Source organism: Geotrypetes seraphini, chromosome 4 (genome assembly GCF_902459505.1).
Source record: "Geotrypetes seraphini chromosome 4, aGeoSer1.1, whole genome shotgun sequence".
NCBI lineage: Eukaryota > Metazoa > Chordata > Amphibia > Gymnophiona > Dermophiidae > Geotrypetes > Geotrypetes seraphini.
In genome coordinates, this window is record NC_047087.1 from 120,499,847 (window position 1) to 120,519,593 (window position 19,747).

General features: G+C 44.4%; 1 protein-coding gene across 2 annotated transcripts in view; it reads right to left on the bottom strand.

The window, feature by feature from the left end:
- Positions 1–5,975: 5,975 nt before the first annotated feature.
- The window catches only part of CFAP44 (cilia and flagella associated protein 44), a 553,092-nt gene continuing 539,320 nt past the window's right edge, over positions 5,976–19,747 (bottom strand). For both annotated transcript variants that reach the window (XM_033943382.1, XM_033943381.1), the window contains one exon: positions 5,976–8,068. In XM_033943382.1, coding sequence (XP_033799273.1) covers positions 7,880–8,068 — 189 coding nt within the window. In that variant the 3' untranslated portion in view covers positions 5,976–7,879. The remainder of the gene's footprint in view (positions 8,069–19,747) is intronic.

The window sequence follows — 19,747 nt, forward strand, 5'->3', positions numbered from 1 at the left end:
TGTGGTATACTTTTCCCGATCAGGAACAACGAAACAATAACCGGAAAAATCTTCATTAAATCCTGCTCAGTAAAAATCGAACCAAAAATAAAACTTCTTGGAGTAACTATGGACAAAGATTTAACATTCCGCGACCAGATAAGCTCCGTTGTAAAAACTTGTTATTCGTTCCTTGCTTATCCGTTCCTTAACTTCAATCCTCAAAACAAAAGCAATCATAACCCTTGTCCACTCACTGGTCATCTCCCATCTAGACTACTGTAACTCCCTATATAATGGACTTCCATAATAAGAACTATGTTGTTTGTAGCTCATACAAAATACAGCAATTAAACTTATACATAAAGTAGGGAAATATGATCACGTTACTCCCCTCCTGAAAGAAGCCCACTGGCTACCCATCATGCACCGTATCACTTATAAAACCTTAATGCTGGTTTTTAAAATCAAACTCTCACGTCTTCCATCTTTTCTCGACAAACTTATCATTCCTCTCTGTCCTTCTCGGACCCTGAAATCAGCAGATCAGAACTTACAGGCCGTTCCTTCCATCAAAGAATTCTACTATACTAGGAAAACTTCTCCGTAGCTGCTCCAACCTTATGGAACACCATGCCACCTTAACTCCGTCATGAAAATCTTCTCGACAAATTCAAGACTAAACTAAAAACATTCTTATTTCAAGATGCATACCATAATCTCTAAATACCTTTCCAAATGCCAGCAAAATCATCTCAACCACTTCTACGAAGTGATCCCCATTCCTGATGTCATATCCCCCATCCCTTTTCTTTTAAATTTTGTTTTTAATAATGTACTTATTGACCCTTCCTTCCCCTTATCCTCAAATTCATGTAAGTACTTGTCAATCATCTTTTTAATGTTCACTCCTACCCTATATATATAATTATTATTTTACTTTTTATTTTAAATTTTAGCATTGTAAACCGGCCAGATACATGTTGATAGTCAGTATATTAAAAACAATAAAACTTGAAATTTGAACAGTATCCCCCTGGAACCAAGGAACTCTCAAGGCTGCATTGACATGTTTGAGATCCCAGATGGGCCTCCATTCTTCTAAGCCTTTTTTTGGCACAACAAAGTATATGAAATATCTTCTGGAGCTCGAATCTTCTGGAGGGACTGGTTCTATGGCTTGAATATCTAGTAACTTTCGTAACATTAATTTTTTGCTTTCTCTGACCGGCCTGCTGGCAAATCCATGAACCAAATGGACAGAGGGTACATGAACTCTATCTTGTAACTCTCTCTAATAAAGTCTAAGACCCAGTGGTGGCATTATCCATTCCCAAGACTCCAGATAATCTGCGAGCCATCCTCCAGTCTTCAGAGGAGCAGCTTGAAAGCTGGTATCATTATGGCTTTTTGGCTGGCATTTTGAGTGGTTACCTAAATCTTGGCTCCTCCAGTTCCTTGAGAATTTCTGTCTGGAAACCTGAAAGGCTCTCCGGGTAAAGACTCCTGTGGAATACTGACAAAAGTGCTGGGAGCCATGAAAGGGCCTCTGGCTCTGGCCTCTAGCTGCTCAGGGTCTTTCTATCTGGTAAAGATCTTGGCCGACGATCTTGTACACTGGCGATATCATCTAGGCCAGTAGTTCCCAAACCTTCCCTGGAGTCTCCCCAGCCAGTCAGGTTTTCAGGATATCCATAATGAATATTCATGAGAGAGATTTGCTTGCAATGGAGGCAGTACATGCACATCTCTCTCATAAATATTCATTGTGGAACCACTGATCTGATGCCAAACAGCATCTGTCTCCTGAATGGGAGCCAGCTTTAGAGGTTGAATCACCTGCCCATTGCCTGATCCAAAGCATATGATGGGCAGAGATTGAAAATGCTGAGACTTTCCCCATGACTCTGGTTATATCAAAGAGTGCATCTGCTACATAGTCTATTCCTGACAACACAAGCTGAGGTAGTGGCTCAGAGTCCAACAGGCTCTGATTTCATAGCCTAGAATGACAAGTGCACGCCACAAAGGAGGCCACGGCTGCCACCTTAACCCATAAGGCTAAGGCCTCAGCCTCCTGAAGACCATATCCACACTCTGTGGTTCTGCAGATCCTTTAAAACTATGCCTCCCCTGCTTGGTAAGGAAATGTGTTTGGTCACTTGGACTTCCAGGGAATCCACCTTTGGCATAACAAATATTTGCTAGATTTCCTGATCCTTGGGATACAGTTTAGTCATTGTTTTAGCCACCTTCAGAGAGCATTCAGGGGTCTCCCATGGCTCTGTGATTAGGATCTTCATGTGCCACAGAAAAGATGATGGTTGAGCCTGGACTCCGCTGCTCAGAAGAGAACACTGAGAGGATGGGGTTTGCAGAGGATCTATCTTCAGTTCATGAAGGGACTTGGTAATGATCTACAGTAAAGCAAAGGACTTAAAAAGTCGGTGAATGGAGGGATCCTCTCCCTGATCTATGATCAATACTGCCTCCTGGTCCTCTAGATGGGAGGCTACTTCTCCCATCAGGGAAGCCTCACTTTGGGATGGTAAAGGTATCATATCCGACCCCTCATCCTCCAAATCCCTATCTGATAGATCATTATAGTCCAGAATAGCCTCTCCTTTCAGGGAAGAAGCGCTCTGAATCTCTATCGAGGCCTGTGCATTAGTCTGCTCCACGGACCTGACCAGCGGATTTCTGCCTTGTGCATAAACCTGCCAGAAGAGATTAATGAACTCTGGGGTAAAGAACTGAGAAGGCAACTTTCCTTGCCACTTAGGGTGGAGCAAACGCATTTTCTTGGGCTGCAAAACATCTATTCTCTTACAGTGCACAGGGCTGCTGTCCCAGGGCTCCAGAAGGTGTTTCATTTCCCCGACAGGACCATCTGCCATTCTCCATCCCTAGAGGTATATGGAGGGATTAAGCCCGAAGCTCCAGCCCCTCCATCCCGTGCTATGCGGCACGTGGCACAACAGCGCTCTTCAGCCATCCATCCAGTGTAAATAAGCCATGATATAGGGTATTAGTGTCTGAGGACTCCATCTCTACTAATTTTGAGACAAACATGGTGTTTTAAAGAAGATTGAGAACGTAGAAAAAAATCAGGAAATCTAAAATGGCCACTGCGACAGCGTTTTGGCGCCAAAAAAACAGCTCAAAAATGCTTCAGGGCTGACCAAAAACATAAAAAATAGGATTTTAGATCTAACTGCAGAAACAGTCAAAGCACAGTTTTCAGACTCCCCCAATTTTCCCCATAGGCTATCACAGCCTGTACTAACAGACCATGTGCTGAAGAAATGATGCTGAAGAAATGATGCTACAGCCTGCTTCAGCTTCTTGAAAGTATAGCTAGATCTAGAGGGATTCTCTGCCTCAAGCCACTGGTCAACTGCCTTGTTGATATCTTCGGGGTGCCAGTTGGACCTTAGGCAGACTGAGCCTGTATCTCCCGGGCCGTGATGGACGCAGAAATGGGGGTAGGCAAAACTGGAGCCGGCACCCTGAGCACCACTATTGAGTCAAGGAAGCGAGCAAGTGCTGAGGGTCCAGAATCATGAGCTCCACAAATCATCAGCAGCCTGGATACACCTGCCAGCAGCAGTCCCTTGAACCACATAAAAACCACAAACAACTGTATAAATGAAAAACACTGCAAAATAATAAAGGGAGCAGATCAGAACACCTTCATGCTTGCCTACAAAAGGAAGAACTGAAGGGGGCAGCAGAGACTGCAGAGAAGGAGATGGAGCTAAAAAGCTGTGATTGACATCTTCTGCAGTATGCTTGCGAGCATGCATGCACAACCCTATAGTTCAATGTACCATCCCTATTGCACTGGAAAAAGGGTTTTTGGAGGAGGGGGACCCTATCCCTGGTCCCCAGAAACCTCTAAAACCAAAAAATTCAGATCTCGCTGTTTTCCCCATAGGCTACAATAGCCTTACAGTGCCATGTGGAACCTGTCTGTGTCAGTTCAGAGCCTGCAGCTGGGAAGCTGGAAAAGACTGTGCCTCAAATCCTGCACACAAACTGTTGTCTTCCATTTGCTAGTTTAACTGAGATTCTACCTCCTGAACTCCTCATGTCGCAATGGGGGGAGGAAAATGCAGTTGGCTCCAATAAAGTCCAAATGGCCAGACACAGGGTGAAACAACGTGCACTCAAGCTCCAGGGAATGGACACTGAGTTCCAAAAATATTTAAATTAGGCTGGATAGACAAGTATTCTTGAAGGTTGATCCTGCTAGCAGTAGATTTTTGCTATTCGAGTCTGCGTCTTCTCTCAGGCAGAGGTCCAATTGTAAAAATCTCCTAGTGATGATATGATAGATTACATTGCAATTTAATTTTTACAATTAAATATGAGATGTTATACACACGGACAGATGTTTCAATAGGTTTCCCCTTCAATTCACACCAACACAGAGGTTAAACATTTAAATATTTGTATTTATTTGTTGCAACTTATAAAAACCAATAACAATTGAGGTTGAAAGAAAACTAAATAGGTATATCCAACAATTGCTATCAGATGTTATTTAAACAAGGTATATTAAATTTAAATATAAATCTAAATGAATAGGAAAGCTAATTGACCATTCAAGTGTGATCATATTTACATTGATTACACCATTAGTTAGTGATAATATTCAAACCTCAATTAAACATGTCATGCCTTTCAGCTTAATACCAACTTTGTTCCACGATTTCTAGAACCACAGGTAAGTATTTGATTAGGTAACTCTTTTAAAACCAGAGAGTGTTTTTCAGTCCCAAAGCTCAATAAAATATTTTTTTTAATGTATATATGTACGCACACAAAAATAAATATTCCCCCCCCCCACCCCTGTTTTCACCAGTATCACCACTTTCTTGCTCTGGATACCAATGAGTTGTTGTCCTGTCACCTGTCTGGAACCAGCAACTCAAGTTTCAAGTTTATTGTATATTTGATTAATCGCTTACTCAAATTAATAAGTATATCATTAAAATTACATACAATTAAGGGGGCAGCAAAACAAGCAAAAACTAAACATACATAACGTGTTAAAGACTAAAGTCCTCTGTAGATCTGGATATTTACTACTATGCTATCTGTAAACAAATGAAAGGAAGAAGAACTCTAACCTTCCTAGATGAATGCAGGTGAAAGTCAGTGTTTTCTTAAGCTAAGGCCACGTATTTCTAACTAAATGTGCAAAAGAACAGATATTCTTTTATCCCTAAGATGACCCTCCCAGGAAAACAACACAAATATGTTTCTGATATAAAATCAGCTCACAAACTTTCAACACACACATTTACACAATATCTGAGCAACCTCAGCTTTATCTGTATATCCAAGTAACTTTGATTCAAAAATAATGAAACTCCTCAGTAATTATCTCACAGTCTCCTCATACAGAGTCTGCTAGTATATCAGGAATACTGACTGGAAACAACTCTGCACCACAGAACTTCTTAGAATTCTAAATCAAGAAATCACTCTTATGTGCTTTAAGACCTTCAGTTCTCAAAAGAACATTTAGCTTTCAAAAATAGTCTCAGATTCTCCAAGCTTCACACAACTGTGTATACTGGTTAAGATCTCAGCAGATTAGTAATCAAAAAAGCTGCAGAAATGACCTCCAACATGTAACAGAAAAAACCCACAGTTGAATACTAAATTAAATATAAAATATTTGCTTTAAACATCAATAATATTAGGCAATCTGAGCTGAATCAGTGGTCTTACACATAGTAACATAGTAGATGATGGAAGATAAAGACCCGAATGGTCCCTCCAGTCTGCCCAACCTGATTCAACTTAAATTTTTTTAATTTTTTCTTCTTACCTATTTCTGGGCAAGAATCCAAAGCTCTACCCGGTACTGTGCTTGGGTTCCAACTGCCGAAATCTCCGTCAAAACCTACTCCAGCCATTGAAGCTCTCTCCAGTCTATCCTCCCCCAAATGGCCATATACAGACCGTGCAAGTCTGCCTACTACTGGCCTTAGTTCAATGTTTAATATTATTTTCTGTTTCTAGATCCTCTGTGTTCATCCCACGCTTCTTTGAACTCCATCACCATTTTCTTCTCCACAGTGAAGGGATTACAATTCTCTATTTCCTAGAACTTAACACTTCTTTTTAGCAACAGGAGTCACAAAAATAAAAAATCCAGTTTATATTCTGAAACACACTTTAAAAGTTCTTATCACTTTCCCTTTGAAATATAATGCCAAACTTGATTTAGAAATCTTAATAAGTCATGAGAACCAGCAGGTATCAGATAAGTTCTTGACCCACAACTCATACAAACTCAGCTGTATCTTCCTTCATAGCCTTCTCATTACACACCTCAGCTCAACAGCCCAAAGGCAAGTTTAATTTGCAGCATTTCCCATGAAAACAACCATTTACTGGAAGTATTGTTTCAAAAATATTCATTCCTTACATACACACACAAGTTCTAAAGTTGACATACAAATTTTCACTCAACAGCTACCCACCATTTCCTCACCAATTCCTTGTGCTGACTTAATCTCTCTGCTCTCCTGTAGCTCACAGTAACAGTCCTGGGGCCCTTAATGAGACAGCTGCTATTAAGTGCAATTTTCTCCAAACTTCCTTCTCAAACTCTCTGCCTCTTATCTTTTTGATCTCCCTGCAGTTCCCAGGCTCTGTTCATGGGTCCAACCTCTAAGCAGCTCTCAGCATGTCTCTCCTACCTTTCCCCTATAAGTGCTTTAAATATATTTTTTTTTTTTCTTCCTGTTACACAAGCAAGTGGGAACCTCTGGGTACTAAAGCCTTGAACTTCGAATGTGAAAAACCTGAAAATAAAAAAAAAACACATTAGAAAGATACCTTCTCAACTTGCTTGCAAAAGGGAAAACTGAGAGAGCATTGCATAGCCCTCTGGAAAGGAGGTGGAGTCAAAAAATGTGTGATATCCTTCTGCAGCAACTAGTGAGTTCATGGACAAAACCCTAGCATTCAGGACTACTAGACACATTGCACTAGATTGAGCTAATATAGCTAAAGAAATTAGATTTTCTGAGATTAGGATTTCAGGTACAGAAGCCTTCAATCAGAAAAAAAACATTCATACTCCTTAGCAAGAAATGTCTATGTCCAAAGCCCATTATATTTGCTTTCACCATCAAGAAATATAATTAGACTCTCTATAAAAGCTTTCATTATTACTGTCAGCACAAAAGTGTTTTTAAACAAATCACATATTTTTAGTTTAAGAGAAAAAACATGAACCTTTGAATTTCTCTCTACGCCTTATAATATTTTCCATACAATTAATAACCATCTAGACCTGGAAAAAATAGTGAACATTAATAAATTGGTAAAGATGTAATCCACAGTCTTTGAATCCAGGTTTAAATGCTGTACAAAATAAACCTTCAAAACAAAATATGTCATGATTTCTTAGCAGGACCATGATAGAAAGAAGCTGGGATAGTCCTGCAAAGGCCTTCTGGGCAATGTTTTATAGTGTAATTAGATGTACAAACTTTGGTGTTGCTGGCATTGACTTTATTCTGTTCCTGCCAGGATAAATTGACAAAAAAGTTGCTGTATGGTGTAAACTGACAAAAAAGTTGCTGTATGGTGGCACAGAGATTGGAAATGATAACTTAATCTAGATGAAATTTTATGTTAAATGCATTTCTCTTCAACAAGATGTTTTCAGTAATCTTCCTCAGAATCTATTAAATCATCAGGTTGACAACAGTGATTACTATCCTCATAGCTAGGGTAATCCCCTCTAAAATAACAAAATGTGGCTATGGTGTATCAATAACCAAGAAACAAACAAATGAAACACTGCTTCAAAACAGAAGGAGATGTATAACCACATGCTTTGGTAAAACTGGGCTGGAAGGCAAGGAAGTGTTTAAACGAGGGTGTCACTGTTTGGGGGACGTGGACCCTGAGCTGGTGGAAGAATGTTGCCACCTTTTCTGGACAAAAGATTAATTTCTTCCTTTAACACACCAATTTCTTGGATCTGGATTGTGACCAACTGCACCAGTCTCTCTCTATCCCGAATGTCGGACTTCCGAACCACACGGAATTCTTCTCCCTGTAAAAAAAATGAGATACAAATGAAATGCAAATCAAGGAGAACATACAAAGAAAGAAAAAAGGAAGATAAATCCTACTGTGAAAATAAGACTGATTGTAGCCAGCTTTACTTGCAAGGTAGCTTAGCCTTTACAGATTACGGTAGCAGCCACCCAGAATCCTAAGCATATGCATTACAATAGGTCATTAGTATTAAAAAGGTCCTGAGCTGTCAGTAGCATGAATTGGAGCTGTTTGTGCTTGTTTTATGTGCATGTGCATGCTGCACCTAACAGTTGCGTCCTGACCATAGCCGGGACACACACACACGCACAACAGTTGCATCCAAATTGCACAAAACTAACAAAAAAAAAAAGAAGACTTCTTGAACTTCTGACCTAGCATAGAGCTTGGGCTGTAACTACAAAATGTTATTTTTTCCCCCTACTGCTTCTTGCTTGAAGTTCAGCTCTGGCAATCTTCAGCCCTGAACTGTACTGGGCCTGCCCTGCACACAAGAGCTGTGCCTACATCTCAGCTCTTGTGCGCTGACACCAGGCACAGCTCCTCCTCCTTTCACCGCAGTACCGTATTTTCGCGGATATAACGCGCGCGTTATACGTGTTTTTACGTACCGCGCATACCCCTCGCGCGTTATATGCCTGAGCGCGGTATACAAAAGTTTTAAAACATAGTTCCCACCCCGCCCGACGCCCGATTCACCCCCCCAGCAGGACCGCTCGCACCCCCACCCCGAACGACCGCTCGCACGCGCTCCCACCCGCACCCGCATCCACGATCGGAGCAAGAGGGAGCCCAAGCCCTCTTGCCCGGCCGACTCCCCGACGTCCGATACATCCCCCCCCCCCCCGGCAGGACCACTCGCACCCCCACCCCGAAGGACCGCCGACTTCCCGACAATATCGGGCCAGAAGGGAGCCCAAACCCTCCTGGCCACGGCGACCCCCTAACCCCACCCCGCACTACATTACGGGCAGGAGGGATCCCAGGCCCTCCTGCCCTCGACGCAAACCCCCCTCCCCCCAACGACCGCCCCCCCCAAGAACCTCCGACCGCCCCCCAGCCGACCCGCGATCCCCCTGGCGACCCCCACGACCCCCCCACCCCCCTTCCCCGTACCTTTGGTAGTTGGCCGGACAGACGGGAGCCAAACCCGCCTGTCCGGCAGGCAGCCAACGAAGGAATGAGGCCGGATTGGCCCATCCGTCCTAAAGCTCCGCCTACTGGTGGGGCCTAAGGCGCGTGGGCCAATCAGAATAGGCCCTGGAGCCTTAGGTCCCACCTGGGGGCGCGGCCTGAGGCACATGGGCCCAACCCGACCATCTGTAGGGAGGATCGGTGGTGGCGGGACCTTGAGGTCTTTGAAGTGAGCTATGTTTGAGATCCACATTAGCAGCTCCCTGCTGGAATGGGAGCACGAGGGGCCTGCGGGCTGGAGGTGGTAGTGGTCTTGGCTTTTTGCCAGGACTGGCCTCTCAGCCATGGGGTTCCTGACAGCGCCTGGGTTGACATCTTACACAGTTTATTATTTGCTTTTCAGTTCTGTGGACATAGCTCATAATTCCCTGAAGTTGGGGGATTATAGTGGTGAGCAGCCTCCCCTTTTTGTTGTCTGACTGTGCTGTTTTGTGCCAGCATTTTTTGGTCCCCCCTGGGTGTTTGACTTTATTACTGCAACACTGGGGTTTGATTGATGGGGAACCGATGGTTGTTTATCTGTTTCATTGGGTGTGGGGGAGGGGCGAGAGTGGGCATTGGATAGGAAGATTCCTGGTAGTGGAACTGGGGGCTGGATGGTGGGGTTTGGGGGGGGTGTACTTCCTTGTATTTCCTTCCGAAGTGTCAGACTGTGGGTTGGTGGAGTTGGCTTGCCCCTGGTGGGGCTCCTAGGTCATCCTTGTGTTGGGGGGGCTGCTGTTGGGATGGCTTCCCCCGGGTTGTATCTTTTGTATTGTGATTATGATAGCTGGTGATCATGGTTAAAATCATGACGTGGAATGTGTATGTGTGTGTGGGGGGGGGGTGTCCTCCCCAATCAAGTGTCGTAAATTGCTCCATGCCATGAAAAAATGGCATGTGGATATTACCCTCTTGCAGGAGACACATTTGTTGGGAGAGGAGCACCAGAAATTATGCACTTAGTCTGTGGGGAACATCATTGAGGCCCCGGCAGTGGGGAAGAAAGCAGGGGTGGTGATTCTGTTCTATAAACGGCTGTTGGTGCAAAAGAGTCCTGTGGTTATTGACCCCCAGGGTAGATATATCATAGCTAAGGTGCAGGTGGATCGAATCCATTATCTTATTTGTAATTTGTATGCCCCTAATGTTTATGATAAGGGTTTTTTCCGTTCCTTAATTGCAAAGCTGCAGGGCAGGATGGGCTCCTCACACCTGATTATAGGGGGAGACTTTAACTGTGTAGTGGACCCTGTCCAGGATAAGCCTTACTGCCCTCGTTCTGCCACGGGGGAGGGGATCAAGGGGGTGTCTTTGTTGTGTGAGGCCTTGGAGGTAGTAGATATGTGGAGGGTGTTACACCCTACTGTTCGTGATTATACCCACCTCTCCAGGGCTCACTAAGCTAGACTGGATTATATTCTAGTTGATCATGCAACCTTTAGTAAGACTGAGGAGGCTCACATTGGTCCAACGGTTGTTTCCGATCACACGCCCGTATGGATTACTTTCCAGGATTCTCCCAGGTTGTCACGAGCGCCTTGGAGATTCCCCTTGGAGTTATATTGAGACCCCGACTTTCTGATTCTCTTACATCAGCAGTGGGATGACTATCGCCATCATAACTCGGCACATCGGTCTGACCCTATATTGTTTTGGGATGCAGCGAAAGCTGTTTAGAGGGGTTCTATTATCGCATACTCCAGTACCAAGTGGAAATTGTGGAATTGGGTGATTTTTCGGTTGGAAAGTGCATGGTGAAACTAGGAAGGGTGTCTAGGGGACAGTCTGCGGAGGCCTTGAAGAATGACCTTTTAGCAGCTCAAGCGGAATTGAATTCCCTCGTACATCAGAGGGCTAAAAAATCGGTGTTGTATTATTAATACCAGTTGTATCATTATGGGAGCAAGCAAGGGGGTTTGTTGGCCTGTATGGTGCGTTGGGGTCAGGGTAACCAAGACGTGTGTTAATGCTTCGGGATAGTTCTGGTCACCTTCTTCACGAGGATGCAGCTCTCTATTCCTGGGGACCGGATACTCGATTGGATTCTGCAGCTTATTTGGATAGTTTGGACCTCCTGAAGTTGTCTCAACAGGCCTCCCAGCGGTTAAATTTACCTGTGACGGCGGTGGAGGTGGAGTGGGCCATTGGGCGGAGTAAGTTGGGAAAGGCACCTGGCCCTGATGGTTATCAGGTGGAGCTTTACCAGCTGATGGGGAAGAGTATTCATCCAATTTTAGCGGAACAGTTCAATGTTATTATTGACCGGCAGGTTATGCCTGATTCTCTACGAAGAGCTCAGGTGATAGTTTTGCCCAAACCGGGGAAGGATTTGACCCTCCCAGACTCTTATAGAGAAATTTTGTTGCTCTGTCTGGAAATTAAATTGATGGCTGCCATCCTGGCCAATTGATTGGCGTGGGTCCTCCCGGGTCTGTTGGCAAGCCCCCAGGTTGGGTTTCTCAGGGGCCATAGGGTGGTCAAAAATATTCGAATGATTTTGGCCTCTTTGGAGGTGGTTCATGCAGCGAGCACTCTATCCCTGCCTATAAGTTTCAACGCCGAAAAAGCCTTTGACAGGGTCCAATGAGAGTTTCTGTATGCTGTGTTGGGGAAATATGGTATCCTGTGACTTATGGAGTCTGCCATTCAAGCGCTTTATGATAGACCCTTGCACAAATGTGGGTAAATGGCCAACTTACTGATTCATTTGACATATGGAGGGGAATCAGGCAGGGGTGCCCCCTTTCCCCGTTGTTGTTTGTGCTTACTCTTGATCCTCTCATTCGTGAGATTCTTGGGAACCCGGAGGTCACTGGGGTTGGTCTAGGATCTGGGACCTTCAAAATCTTTGCCTTTGTTGATGATCTCCTGGTACTTATCACTGACCATGTCTCTTCCTTACCGGTTTTATTAGAAAGCATGTGCAAATAAGGGGACTTCTTGGGTTTTAAATTAAATGCCTCTAAATTGGAAGCTCTGGCACCCCTGCCTCAGACGTGGGAATCGTGGCAGGGATCTTTTCCTTTACATTGGGCAGGGGGAGACTTTGTGTATTTGGGTATATGTTTACCATCGGACCCTCGTAGGATGTATGAGTACAATGTCCCTAGGCTTTTGATAGATACTTGATGTCAATTGGAGATCTGGCATTTGCTCCCCCTCTCTTTTAGTGGGTGTATAGTTCTTTATATTATTATCATCTTCTCCCACTGGTTGTATACCCTCCAACAGCTTCCAGTGTGGCTTAGGAGGAAGGACCATGATGCATTGCTCTCGCTTTTGAAAAAAAATTTGTGGAAGGGGAAGAAACCTAAACTTAAGTTGGAATTCATGCTGGGTAGCTGGAAGGCTGGGGGTCCCCACGGATGTTATCTTTATAATTTGGCATGTGGGATCCACCATTTACAGGATTGGTTTTTGGGTATTTCTGGCTTTACACCATGGGAGCTTGAACGCTCTCTTTTTATGCTTTTATACCCTTTTTATACCCTATACTCTTTTTATGCCTTTTACAGGCCTCGTCTCGTAACTTGCCATCCCCTTATAGGCACCACCTGATTCTCCAGTATATGCGGTTGGTGTGGCGTGACTTGTTGAAATTATGGCATATATCTCTCCCCCATAATGATGTGCTTCCGATAGTAGGGAATTTGGACTTTACTCCTGGGCTGGACCATGGTGTGTTTTTTCGCTGGATGGATTCCTTGCAGGAACATATGTTTCCTTTTCTGGATGAGGAGCAGGGAATGTTGTCTTTTGGAGATCTGTTGGGCTGTCTGGGGGTAAGGCCTACTGACCTCTGTGCTTATTTGCAGCTGGCTCATTATATTCAAGCATTGTACAAGGAGGGGGATGGCATAGGTGGTGGGAGCTTGGTTGAGTACTTTGTTTGATATGGGAGAAGTTGAGGTACCCTCCATATCCTTTTTTCACCGGATCATTGTCCCTCTTAGTCAGAGGGGGAGCTACTCAGTGATTGCGTCAAAGTAGTCAGCAGAACTGGGGGTGCGGGTGGTTGAGGGAGATATAACAAGGGCCCTTAGCTTGGGGGTCTCTTCTATATCCAGTGCCTATTATAGGGAGAGTGTCTTCCAGGTGGTCTTGCAAGCTTTTGTCTCCCAAACACAGGCATTTAATATGGGTATAACGGATCACTGCAGTTGCCCCAAATGTTATCAGGCAGATAATATTTTAGGACATCCTTTCTGGCTCTGCACCCTCATTCAGGCCTTTTGGGGGGGCATCTTGGTGCTTTTTTAGGCGTTCTTCAGAGGGTGGTGCCTCTTTCCCCTGAATTGGTGCTGTTCCTTAGGTGGGGGGGGGGGCACTTCAAAGGGGAGCAGACAGCTGATTCACAAGGCCATAGTAGTGGGTCAGAAGTGTATTTTGCAGCATTGGTTGGAGGCTGTTCCGCCGTCTTTTTGGCATTGGCTTTTAGTGGTGTGTGCACAACCACCCCTACATATAAGCAACAAAAACGTTTTTGGATGACCTGGGAGCCTTATATCTAGAATTTACCAGCAAGATCCCACAGCTTTGTCTTGAACATAAGAACATAAGAATTGCCGCTGCTGGGTCAGACCAGTGGTCCATCCTGCCCAGTAGTCCGCTCACGCAGCGGCCCCTAGATCAAGACCAGTGCTCCAAATGAGTTCAGTCTCACCAGTTTAGCATGAACTTGTCCAACTTTGTCTTGAAACCCTGGGTGAAAAGAACTTCCTTACATTTGTACGGAATCTATCCCCTTTTAGCTTTAGAGAGTGCCCTCTCGTTCTCCCTACCTTGGAGAGGGTGAACAACCTGTCTTTATCTACTAAGTCTATTCCCTTCAGTATTTTGAATGTTTCGATCATGTCCCCTCTCAGTCTCCTCTTTTCTAGAAAGAAGAGGCCCAGTTTCTCCAATCTCTCACTGTACGGCAACTCCTCCAGCCCCTTAACCATTTTGGTCGCTCTCCTCTGGACCCTTTTGAGTAGTACTCTGCCCTTCTTCATATACGGCGACCAGTGCTGGACACAGTACTCCAGGTGAGGGCGCACCATGGCCCTGTACAGAAGCATGATAACCTTCTCTGATCTGTTCGTGATCCCCTCCTTAATCATTCCTAGCATTCTGGTCGCCCTTTTCGCCGCCGTAGCACATTGCATGGACGGCTTCATCGACTTGTCGATCAGAACTCCCAAGTCTCTTTCCTGGGAGGTCTCTCCAAGTACTGCCCCGGACATCCTGTATTTGTGCAGGAGATTTTTGTTACCGACATGCATCACTTTACACTTATCCACGTTGAACCTCATCTGCCATGTCGCTGCCCATTTCTCGAGCTTGATTTCTCGAGCAGATCTTCGCAATCCCCCTGTGTCTTCACTACTCTGAATAACTTCGTATCGTCCGCAAATTTAGTCACCTCATTCGTCGTACCAATGTCCAGATCATTTATAAAGATGTTGAAGAGAATGGGTCCAAGCACTGAGCCCTGCGGCACCCCACTGGTGACACTCTTCCAGTCCAAGTATTGTCCATTTACCTCCACTCTCTGTTTCCTATGCTCCAGCCAGTTTTTAATCTACGTGAGTATTTCACCATCGATTCCATGGCTCGCAATTTTCCGAAGTAGTCGTTCATGTGGAACCTTGTCAAACACCTTCTGTAAATCCAGATATCTGCCTGTTTACTCCCTCGAAATGCAGCAAGTTCATCAAACAGAATCTGCCTTTGCTGAAGCCGTGCTGGCTTGTCCTCATCAGATCGTGTCCATCAAGATGATCAATGATGCGGTCCTTTATCAGCGCCTCTACCATCTTTCCCGGTACCAAGGTCAGAAACACCGGTTTGCAGTTTCCTGGATCTCCCCTCGAACCTTTTTTGAAGATCGGCGTAACATTCGCCACCTTCCAGTCTTCCAGAATCTTTCCTGATTTGATCGACAGATTGGCTATTAGTTGAAGCAGTTCAGCTATAGTCCCTTTTAGTTCCTTGATGACCCTCAGATGGATGCCATCTGATCCCGGGGATTTATCGCTCTTAAGCCTATCAATCTGTCTACATACCTCTTCTAGACTAACCATCAACCCTGTCAGTTTCTTGTCTTCATTTCCAGCATATAGCCTGATGGGTTCCGGTATGTTGTGTATATCCTCTTTGGTAAATACATATGCAAAAAATGTGTTCAGTTTGTCGGGGATGGCTTTGTCCTCCAACGGTCCCACCGCTTCCTTTGCGGGTTATTTCTCTTGATTTATCAAAAGAATGGCTTAAAGTTTTTCGCCTCCTTGGCTATTTTTTCCTCGTAGTCTCTTTTGGCCCCTTTTACCGCCTTATGGCACCTGCGTTGATGTTGTTTGTGCTTATTCCAGTTTTCATCCGTTTTTGACCTTTTCCATTCCTTAAACAAGGTTTTCTTGTCTCTGATCACTTCCTAGCCACACCGGTTCTTTGTTCTTTTTCCTCTTGGATCCCTTGTTGATAGGGGGTATATATAGATTTTGCGCCTCAGTGACTGTATCCTTATAAAGGGACCATGCTTGATCTAGCGTTTTTACAGTGCTTATCCTCTTCTTAATCTTCTTCCCCACCATGAATCTCATCCCTTCATAATTCCCTTTTCAGAAGTTCAGTGCTGTGGCCTTCGTTCTGGACCAATTTTTCGCCCCTGCATCCAGGTCGAAGTAGATCATATTGTGATCACTGTTTCCCAGTGTCCCTTCTACTTCTACACCTTGTACCAGTCCTCACATTCCATTTAGAATTAAGTCCAGAATTGCATTTCCTCTCATATTTTCCTTGACAAGTTGTTCCAGGAAGCAATCGCCTACAGCATCCATCATTACAGCTTTAAGATGATGTTGAAAACCAAGCTGTTTGTAGATGCATATTTCTGATCTGTCTTTCCTAAAGTTGCTTGTCCACTTTGTACCATCTTTTTAAATATGTTATTGAAAAATCTGTAAATTTGTTTTTATATATGTTGTTAATATTCTGAAGAATGATTTGTATCCTTTTTTATTTATGTATGCTTATTTGGAAACTGCTGTGACTCCAGGCGGTATATTAACTATTTTAAATAAATAAATATCTATGTATGTTGATTCAGATCTTTAGTATTTAGCTTGCACTGAATGATATATACCTGTAGTTTCCAACCCTGTCCTGGAGGACCACCAGCCAGTCAGGTTTTCTAGATAGCCCTAATGAATATGCATGAAAGAAATTTGCATGTAATGAAGATGATAGGAATACAGATCAGTAAGTCTGACTTCGGTCCCGGGGAAGATGTTGGAAGCGCTGATAAAAGACAGCATCGATGAGCATCTAGAAAGGAACAAACTGATGAAAACAAGCCAACATGGTTTCTGCAAGGGAAGATCGTGCCTAACGAACTTACTGCATTTCTTCGAAGGAATTAACAAACAAATGGATGAAGGGGCCCCCATAGACATCGTATATTTGGATTTCCAAAAAGCCTTCGACAAGGTACCCATGAACGCCTACTACAGAAACTGGAGAACCATGGGGTGGAAGGAGACGTACATAGATGGATCAAAAATTGGTTGGCGGGCAGGAAGCAAAGGGTAGGAGTGAAGGGCCACTATTCGGACTGGAGAAGGGTCATGAGTGGTGTTCCGCAGGGGTCGGTACTCAGACCACTGCTGTTCAATATATTTATTAATGACCTAGACACAGGGACGAAGTGCGAAGTTATAAAATTTGCAGATGACATAAAACTTTTCAGTGGGGTTAGGACTAAGGAGGATTGTGAATATTTACAAAGGGACCTGAACAAACTGGGAGAGTGGGCGAATAAATGGCAGATGAACTTTAATGTAGAGAAATGTAAAGTCTTACATGTAGGAAACAGAAACCCGATGTACAGCTATACAATGGAAGGGCTGATAATGGGTGAAAGTAGCCTAGAGAAGGACTTAGGGGTACTGGTGGACAAAACAATGAAGCCGTCGGAACAGTGCGCAGCGACCTCTAAGAAGGCGAACAGAATGCTAGGTATTATCAAGAAAGGTATTACAACCAGAACATTCTAATCAGGCTTACTTGTTCTTGCACTCTTTTCCCTAGAAAAGCGGAGACTTAGAGGGGACATGATAGAGACTTACAAGATCATGAAGGGCATAGAGAAAGTGGAGAGGGACAGATTCTTCAAACTTTCGAAAACTACAAGAACGAGAGGGTATTCAGAAAAATTAAAAGGGGACAGATTCAGAACCAATGTTAGGAATTTGTTCTTCACCCAAAGGGTGGTGGACACCTGGAATGCACTTCCAGAGGGTGTGATAGGACAGAGTACACTATTGGGTTTCAAGAAGGGATTAGATGATTTCCTGAAGGAAAAGGGGATAGAAGGGTATAGATAGAGGATTATACAGGTACTGGACCTGATGGGCCGCTGCGTGAGCGGACTGCTGGGCATGATGGACCTCCGGTCTGACCCAGTAGAGGCACTGCTTATGTTCTTACAGATCTGCCCCATGCATATTCATTAGGGCTATCCTGAAAACCCGACTGGCTAGTGGTCCTCAAGGACAGGGTTGGGGCCCACTGATGTATACCACACTAGACGATGAATATGTGAAGGATCCCTTTAAGCTGAATGTTTTTCCCATATGAGTGACCAAGGGATCCTTTGAGATGTGCCCGCACAATTTGCCACACCACAAGGATGTGTGCCACACTCTCACCAAAACTCTCATTCGCACATTCTAATCAGGCTTACTTGTTCTTGCACTATTTCCACCATGCACTCTCCATGAATTAATACTTTCAAGGACTTTATTACTCCCCCAAATTCCCAACCCTTTCCCTCCCCTTGATATGAGGCCCATCATCCTTAGACATCAATAGGTCTCCTAGAATTGAAGGCAACCACGTGTATGATGCTGATAGGTCGTCCCCCAACTCCCACCTGGTATTCTCATACATTCTCATTACCCAAAAAGATTCATGCTAGAAATATGTGCAATCCTAGTTATCTAACTTAACGCTTCAAGTATACCAGGCCTATGCAACGTCCCTGTCCATATGCCTCCATTGATGCTAGCCAGTCTGGAGCTGAGTCAAAGCGTTACCAATACTTATCAGAATGCATTTTCAGCTTAGACAGGTATAACTGCATGAAACGCAGCTTGCATTCCACTAGCTGCACACATCGGTGTAATAACTTTGTGACACTCTGATAATGCCTATGAGTAATCCTGGAAAATTCGAATTGGCTGGTTCTCATATTATGCCTCAGATCTTTTTCATTTGTATCCACTTTCTGAAAGTAACTATGGAATTTTGCAATTATAGGTCAGGGCCATACTTCTCTGTCTCTATTGCGGCCTAGGTGGTGCGCTTGCTCCATGCGGTAAGGCCTGCTAGTTGGTTGCAAAGTGAACATCTCAGCCAGTCCTCCAATACCTGACCAAGTCGACTTTCCGGTAGGATCTCAGGAAACCCAACAAAACAAATTTTTTCTAGGTCAACTGGTTTTTCATTTGCTTCCTGCATTTTTTACTTCAGTTGGTCCAAGTCAGTTGTATAAACTTGAGTCTGATCTTCAAGGTCTGAGACTCATACCTCCAACTCTCCTGTTCACTTTGTGACCTCGGACATCAAGCTCTGAACTGAAGTGATTTGTTCTGCAAGCGAATTAAACTGGGGCTCCAAGGCTTGCACCACTGCTGCTGTAATCTCATCTTTAAGCAGAGCTGGCTGTTTCATGGGTTCTTGCTGCCATGGCTTTGCCATCTTGTCATCAGCAGACTTTCTGCTGGTGATTTTGTCTCACTTTTGTGATCTATTAGACATACCATCCACAGCTTTGATCACAAATCTGTCCATATAATTTGCCCTCTCAGCAGTAATCTATAAAATCCCACTGCTGATCAACGCAGAGAAGCAGATTACTGTAGGCTAGATTCAGGGGATGACCAAGAGCAGTTCCAGGAACACACATCCTGCTATGTTTACCGTATCACATGGTCTCTATATTCAAGTATATATTGATTTTTTAAAGTACTGTTTTACAGTTCTCTTCATTATTGTAACTATTAATGAAAAATTGTGTAATAAAATGGCTGCCATGACCTCTAGCAATAGTCTGAGCATCAAATGTCTAAGTACAGAGGTACCTCGGTTTACGAGTGCACCGGTTTGCTAGTGTTTTGCAAGACGAGCAAAACATTCGCAAAATCGGTGCCTTGGAAACCAAGCATGGCTCGATTTACGAGAGCCCCCCCCCTGATCCGGCACCCACCCCCGCTATCCGGCACCCACCCCCGCAATCCTGCACCCCCCACACCGCGATCGGGCACACCCCCCCGACGCTGCTTACTGTCATCTGGGCACCGGCACCGGCATGTTGGTGCCAGTGCCCAAAGATCAGACTCCTCTTCTTGCTGGGCCTTGAGCATCTGCGCATGCTCAAGGCCTACGAGTTCACAGAGAGAACAAATACCAACTGAGTATCCCCATCCAAGCTCCGCCCCAGACCCCATCCATTTTT